Source organism: Lolium rigidum, chromosome 7, assembly GCF_022539505.1.
Source record: "Lolium rigidum isolate FL_2022 chromosome 7, APGP_CSIRO_Lrig_0.1, whole genome shotgun sequence".
NCBI classification, from domain to species: Eukaryota; Viridiplantae; Streptophyta; class Magnoliopsida; order Poales; family Poaceae; genus Lolium; species Lolium rigidum.
Window position 1 is genome coordinate 333,932,154 of NC_061514.1, and position 7,562 is coordinate 333,939,715.

The 7,562-nt window shown below is 48.0% G+C and overlaps 1 protein-coding gene across 1 annotated transcript; it reads left to right on the forward strand.

Moving 5' to 3' along the window:
• Positions 1-339: 339 nt before the first annotated feature.
• LOC124669874 (annexin D3-like) lies at positions 340-2,009 on the forward strand. The gene is made up of 5 exons (XM_047206412.1): positions 340-546; positions 649-815; positions 898-1,125; positions 1,225-1,440; positions 1,532-2,009. The coding sequence occupies exons 1-5, from the start codon at positions 471-473 to the stop codon at positions 1,859-1,861; spliced, it is 1,017 nt and encodes a 338-aa protein (XP_047062368.1). The 5' UTR covers positions 340-470; the 3' UTR covers positions 1,862-2,009.
• The last annotated feature ends 5,553 nt before the right edge of the window (positions 2,010-7,562 follow it).

The following is a 7,562-nucleotide window of genomic DNA, read 5'->3' on the forward strand; positions in this document are numbered from 1 at the left end:
GAAACGCCAGATCATGGATAGATTCTCTCCGGTGTTGCAAACGAGTTATTGAAGGAAGTTTCACATGATAGCTTAGGGCATAAGAAAGTTCCATCGCTGAGATCTAAGAAGTGGTGACAAACAGAAGCCCATACCGCCGCTGAAGAACAACACTAGTTTACCGGTGGAGGAGAACGCTTTATGATCTGTGTACTGAAGCATGTTCTTTTTCTAAGACCATCTGTCACAAGTGCTGAAGAACATCACTAGTTTACCGGTGTAGGGGTCTAGGAGAATGCTTTATGATCTGTGTACTAAGCACTATGCCACAAGTTCATTTTCTAAGACCATCTGCCCCAAGTTGCTTCAGTGCGTCTGCGTCACCAACTCACCCATATGTAATCACTCGGTAATTTGGTCGTGATCCTCGCCATATATAGCATCCTGTGTAGCCGTTGCTGCGACGGGCCGCTCATTCTCCGATCATCATCATGTCCACCATCATCATACCGAGCCCCGTGCCGTCGCCCGCCGACGACGCCGAGAGCATCAGGAAGGCGCTCCAAGGCAATGCTCCTGCTTGGCTGGTCGCCGGGCTTCCAGTTTCTTGTTGCCGCGCGCATTGCAGCAGCTGAGTCTGACTCTGACATGGTGATCTTCTTGGCGCAGGATGGCGGGCGGACAAGGAGGCCCTGGTCCGGATACTGGCTCAACGGACGGCGGCGCAGCGGTCGGGGATACGCCGCGCCTACGCCTTCCTCTTCCGGGAGCCCATGCTCAACTCCTTCCGGCAGAGGCTCTCCCGCCAGTACTGCCCCGTCTCCCTCGACTTCTGGGTACGCGCGTGTGCTCGCATATGTATGTTTCAGCCGTGCTGCTGCCCCGAGGTTGACTGAAGGTTCTGCTTCGGTTTCTCAGAAGGCGATCATCCTGTGGACGATGGACCCGGCGGAGCGGGACGCGAACCTGGTGCACGGCGCGCTGAAGCGGAGGGAGGGCGACTTCGTCTCCGTGCTGGTCGAGGTCGCCTGCGCCTCCACACCCGACCACCTCGTCGCCGTCAGGCGCGCCTACTGCTCCCTCTTCGGCTGCTCCGTCGAGGAGGACCTCGCGTCTTCCTCCGCGTTCGAGCAGCCTCTGAAGAAGGTAAGGCTCCGTTCGGGCGGGATGCAGGAATCTCGCGTCTTCGCAAACAAAGACTGGAAGCTTATGCTAGTTTTTGTTTGCTGTGTGTTTGTGGTGCAGATGCTGGTGAGCCTGGTGAGCTCCTACCGCTACAGCGGGGTGCGCGTCAACGAGGAGGTGGCGAAGCTGGAGGCGGCTCAGCTGTCGGAGGCCATGAGGAAGAAAGAGCCGCACCGCGACGAGGTGATACGGATCGTGAGCACCCGGAGCAAGGCCCAGCTCGGGGCGACGCTCCAGCGGTACAGAGACGAACATGACGGGACAGACTTCGTCGAGGTACAGTGATCGAGATGGATAATATCCATGAACGAGACGAGTGTGATGAAAACATGAAACAAGAAATCATTACCTTTGCGTCTTCTTTCAGGACATCGACAGCCACTGCAGCAGCCAGTTCGCCAAGACGCTGAAGATCGCAGTCTGGTGCCTGACGTCGCCTGAGAAGCACTTCGCGGAGGTGATCAGGGAGTCGATAGCGGGGCTGGGCACGTACGAGGACATGCTGACCAGGGCGATCGTGTCGCGGGCGGAGATCGACATGAGGCAGATCAAGGCGGAGTACACGGTGAGGTTCAAGACCACCGTCACGCGCGACGTCGTCGACGACACCTCCTTCGGCTACAGGGACTTGCTGCTGGCGCTGGTCGGCTGCGAGGAAGAGGGTGCAGAAACCATGCGACGATGCATTCCATGCTGATTACGTGTGATGTGAACAGCAGATTCGAAGACTGGTCACAGAATTGCGCCTCTGGATTCCGTTGGCTGCTATTGTTCAGAATTGGTTTTATTTGTGGTGTTGGGTAAAAAACTTCCTCTGCTTTTTGTACCGTGGCTGGAATTTGGGATTTGTAAGCTGAAATCTGTAAGTCAATAAAATTTAGATTTGCTAAGTATCTGTCGACTGGTTTCTTTTTGGCAGTCAGTCAAATCTTTGTCCGTCCATGCCTGTGCAGAGATACGTGATGTCTGGCGAGTCGAGAGGCGCCGTGTTTTCCATGTCCAGTTTCTTGATACCGTTTTATTTTCCACTTCCCGATTTTCCCCGGCCGTTCGGATTGCCTTTTCTCCTGGTGGAGAGACAGGGAAGTGGTGAGCGGCGAAATCGCCATTACCGGGAGGAGAGTTTGCCCTAAGCCGAGTTTGTTGGTGGTGGAGGGCGGTGTAGAGGAGCGACAAGGAAGGTGTTGAATTGGTAGATCTGGTGCCTTGTATGCTCCCCTAGGTCGTCTCTCAGACGAGTGGATTTTTTCAGGTGCGAATCCCCTTTTCCATAACGGTTCAAATGTGTGCCTTGTTTGGGATACAATCTTTGCTGTTTGTAGATCTCTTCATGTAGTTTGTGTTAGCAGATATCGAGAGATAATTAAGCGAGAGAGACAGTGATTGAAATTCAGTCCTATTTTCATTGATGATTGGGCACTTATATATAGGAGGAACAGACATCTCCAAACGAGGCGCCGGTTCGGAAAGAGGTTCCTGGAGGCAACGCTCTAGGAACGACATGTCGGTTCCACATCGTGAAGATTTCCCATATGTGGTTACAAGCAAAGATTTAACTAATTAATTACATGATTAATTAAATCCTAACACTCCCCCTAATCTATACTTGTCCTTGCAAGTGTTCATCATCTTGAAATAGTCTCCTCCAAAATCCCAATGGAAAAAATGTGAGGAGTCCTCCAAAAACCATGTGGGAAAAATGAGAAATAGTATAAAATATGTTGTTAAAATTCCTTCAAACCCAGTGGAAAAATAAGGAGAAAATGATACAACATATAATTGGTATTGCCTCCTTGTTAACTCAATATGAGAAACCCTTGTAAAAGGGTAAACACATAGAGTTTAGAGAACAATATATGTCGTGTATATACTTTCCTAAATTCCCAGGTGGGGAAAGGGATAGTATGACATACGATCTTATGTTGATATTACCTCATTAAAAATCTTAATGAGAACCTGGAAAGTAACTCATTAAGGGAAAAAAAAGAGTATAATATGATACTTTGAACAGGAACAATTCAGGAAGATACTCCCCATGATTCTTGCAAATCTCGAAGTCATCGCATACCAATTCCATGAATATATTTCTGGAATGTTGAAGTTGGTAGAGATTTCGTGAATAGATCAGCGAGGTTATTGCATGATTTGACTTGCAAGATGTTTATTTGCCCACCCTTTTGTAGTTCATGGGGATAAAACAATTTAGGGGCAATATGCTAGTGATATTGCTTTTGATGTATCATGTTTGCATTTGTGCAACACAAGCCGCATTATCTTCATACATAATGGTAGGTGATTCGATAGAACCAATTCCACATGACTGTTGTATGTGGTTTATCATCCTGCGAAGCCACACGCATTCACGTGATGCCTCATATAATGCAATTATTTCAGAGTGATTGGTAGACGTTGCAACCAGTCTATTTCGAAGACTTCCATGATATAGCAGTTCCACCATGTAGGAACACAAAGCAGGTATGTGATCCACCATTATGGGGATCTGATAAATAGCCAGCATTTGTGTATCCAATCATATTGGTGTCCAAATTTCTATGAAACTTATAGAATAGGCCAAGATCCTTTGTGCCTTGGAGATATCGAAAGACATTCTTTACTCCCGACCAATGACGTTTGGTGGGAGCTGCGATGTGTCTAGCAAGTAGATTTACTGCAAATGCGAGGTCAAATCTCGTACATTTTGCTAGATACATAAGCGCTCCAATGGCACCGAGATATGGAACCTCGGGTACCAACATCTCTTCCCCATCATCCCTTAGCCCGAACGGATCTTTCTCTACGTCTAGAGAACGAACCACCATGGGAGATTTAGATGGATAGGATTTGTCCATATTGAATTTCTCCAATATTTTCTAGATATAGGCAGCTTGGTGTACCATTATTCCCGAGGGAAGGTACTCGAGTTGGAGCCCCAAGCAAAATTTGGTTTGACCCACTAGTGGAGAAGAGGCCTTTGGTCCCAAGCAAATGACCCACTGCTGAACCAAACCGGGTCCAATGCCCCCATTGGACCCGGTTCGTTTCTGCCCAGGACGACCCCCACCCTCTGGAGCCTGTCCTGTAGCGGCCTTTGGACCCGGTTTGTCATACAAACCGGGTCCAAAGGGTCCACCCGCAGGGCGCGGCAGGCCGTGTCAGCCTGGGGAACCCTTTAGTCCCGGTTTGTATGACAAACCGGGTCCAAAGGCCCCCCTCTGGCTATATAACCTTGCCCCTGCCCAAGTGTGAGCCACACTTAGCCATTTTTTCACTATCTTCACAAAAGGGGTGTATTGCTTTCCTCTCTTCTTCACATGCACAAGAGGTGTTCGATGAAATGCTTAAGAGGATTTGCCACTTGAGTTTACACAAATCAAGCCACACTTAACTTGTTTTTTTCTTCTTCATCGAGGTTAACAACTTTATCCTTTTCATCTGTAATTGATAAAATGCATGTGTATATATACATCGTGATGTTCCGTAATGGTTTTGATCGGCTTAATTATATCATGCGGATGAATCGGCAATGGATGTACATTGACCGACGGTTTGACGAGTTCACCGCGGGCCTGGATAATTTTATGGCCGTGGCGAAGGCAAACAAACATGGTGGCTTCATGTATTGTCCATGTGTGGACTGCAAGAATATCGTAAATTACGCTCACTCGAGTCTCATTCACGGCCCACCTTCGCGATCCAGTTTCATGCCCAGCTACTATTGTTGGACCAAGCACGGAGAAAGAGGGGTTATGATGGAAGACAATGAAGAAGAGGAAGAGGATGATGACGGTTATCCCAATTTCCCGAATACGATGATACCGCAGAAGGCAATGAAGACAATGAAGTAGAAGATCAAGAGGCACCGGATGAGCCTCGTCGATGATGATCTTGGCCGGGCCATTGCTGATGCAAGGAGAGAATGTGAAACTGAAAAGGAAAGGTTGGCCTTCGACAAGATGATAGAAGATCACAACAAATTGTTATACCCAACTTGCGAAGATGGCCATAAAAAGCTAGGGCAAAGACACCGGAATTGTTGCAATGGAAGGCGAAGAACGGTGTCACCGACTCAGGATTTGGAAAGTTGCCGACAATAATTAAGAGGAAGCTTCCAAGGGGTAACGAATTGCCCGCCGATACGTACGAAGCGAAGAAGATTGTCTCGCCCTCTAGGATTAGATGTGCAAAAGATATATGCATGCATTAATGACTCGCATCCTCTACCGCGGTGAGTACGAGAATTTGGATGCATGTCCGGTGTGCACCGCATTGCGGTATAAGATCGGACGAGATGACCCTGGTGATGTTGAGGGCGAGCGCCCCAAGAAGAGGGTTCCCGCCAAGGTTATGTGGTATGCTCCTATAATACCACGGCTGAAACGCTTGTTCAGGAATAAAGAGCACGCTAGGTTGTTGCGATGGCACAAAGAAGACCGTAAGAAAGACGTGATGTTGAGGCACCTCGCCGATGGATCCCAATGGAGAAAAATCGATAGAGAGTTCCCAAACTTTGCACAGGATGCAAGGAACTTAAGGTTTGGTCTAAGTACGGATGGCATGAATCCTTTTGGAGAGCAGAGCTGCAGACCATAGCACCTGGCTCGTGACTCTTTGTATATATAACCTTCCTCCTTGGTTGTGCATGAAGCGGAAGTTCATTATGATGCCGGTGCTCATACAAGGCCCGAAGCAACCCGGGAACGACATTGATGTGTACTCGAAGCCATTAGTCGAAGAACTTCTACAGCTGTGGTCCCTAGCAGGTGTACGTGTGTGGGACGAGCACAAGCAGGAGGAATTTGACCTAAGAGCGATGCTTTTCGTAACCATCAATGACTGGCCCGCTCTTGGTAACATTTCAGGACAGTCAAACAAGGGATACAATGCATGCACACACTCGTTTACATGAGCTCGAAGGTGATTATTTGGAAAAAGGTCGAAGGTCGTGTACTCGGGGCATCGTCGATTTCTTAGGATTACCCATCCCGTAAGAAAGAAAGGAAAGCATTACGACGGTGAGGCTGATCACCGGAGGAAGCCTCCCCATCGTGATGGTGTTGATATATTTGGTATGGTCAAGGATCTAGATGTAATATTTGGAAAGGGTCCCGGCGGACGGTCCGTTCCGAATGACGCCGCCGGACACGCGCCCATGTGGAAGAAGAAATCTATTTTTTGGGAGCTAGAATATTGGAAAGTCTTAGAAGTCCGCTCTTCAATCGATGTGATGCACGTGACGAAGAATCTTTGCGTGAACCTCGCTAGGCTTTCCGGGCGTGTACGGAAGACAAAAGATACACCGTAAGCACGGGAGGACCAAAGCAACGTTGGAAAGACCCCAAAAATCTGCATGAGAGAGTTAAAGGACGTCATTTATCCAGCTACGCTCTTACAAAAGCAGAGAAGGAAATATTTTTTGAATGTCTTAGCAGTATCAAGGTCCCGTCTGGCTTCTCCTCCAATATAAAGGGAATAATAAATATGGAGAAGAAAACATTCCGTAACCCGAAGTCTCATGACTCGTCACGTGATAATGACACAGCTTGCTTCCGATTGCATTGAGGGGGCTTCTACCGGAAAATGTTCGACCGCCCATTGTGAAGCTATGTGCATTCCTCAATGCAATTTCTCGAAGGTAATAAACCCAGAAATTCTACCGAGGTTGCAGAATGATGTGGTCCAATGTCTCGTTAGTTTTGAGCCGGTGTTCCCACCATCCTTCTTCAATATTATGACACATCTCCTCGTTCACCCGGTCGATGAGATTTCCATTCTCGGTCCCGTGTTTCTACACAATATGTTCCCCTTCGAGAGGTTCATGGGAGTCTTGAAGAAATATGTTCATAACCGTGCTAGGCCAGAAGGAAGCATCTCCAAGGGCTATGGAACAGAGGAGGTCATTGAATTCCGTGTTGACTTTATTCCTGACCTTAAGCCGATTGGTGTTCCTGAATCGCGGCATGAAGGGAGACTAAGTGGAAAAGGCACGCTAGGAAGGAAATCAATGATATGTAGGGACGGGATTTCTTTGACTCAAGCACACTACACAGGTCTACAAAGTTACACCATGGTGGCTCCGTATATCGGTGACCACAAGAACTTTCTACGCTCCCGTAACCCGGGCAGTCGAACGATTGGATTAGACGTGAACACATGTCGACTTTCGGCGGTTGGTTGCAAAAACATCTCCTCGAATAACAAAGATATTGAAGATCAGCTCGTACTTGCCGGCCCGTACACCATCTTCGACCGTAGTGACTTTCCAAGGGTACGAGATAAATGGGAATACATTTTACACGATCGCCCAAGATAAAAAGAGCACCAACCAAAACAAAGGTGTCCGCTTTGATGCAATAATGAATGAAGGCCCAAATGACACATATTATGGTTACATAGAGGAT

What these genes read in the sequence shown, in the direction of transcription:
- LOC124669874 (XM_047206412.1), top strand. Translation starts at nt 471, where the DNA reads ATGTCCACCATCATCATACCGAGCCCCGTGCCGTCGCCCGCCGACGAC. An exon ending in CATCAGGAAGGCGCTCCAAG is followed by an intron (nt 547 to 648) that starts GCAATGCTCCTG and finishes TTCTTGGCGCAG; the next exon opens with GATGGCGGGCGGACAAGGAG. An exon ending in TCGAGCAGCCTCTGAAGAAG is followed by an intron (nt 1,126 to 1,224) that starts GTAAGGCTCCGT and finishes TTTGTGGTGCAG; the next exon opens with ATGCTGGTGAGCCTGGTGAG.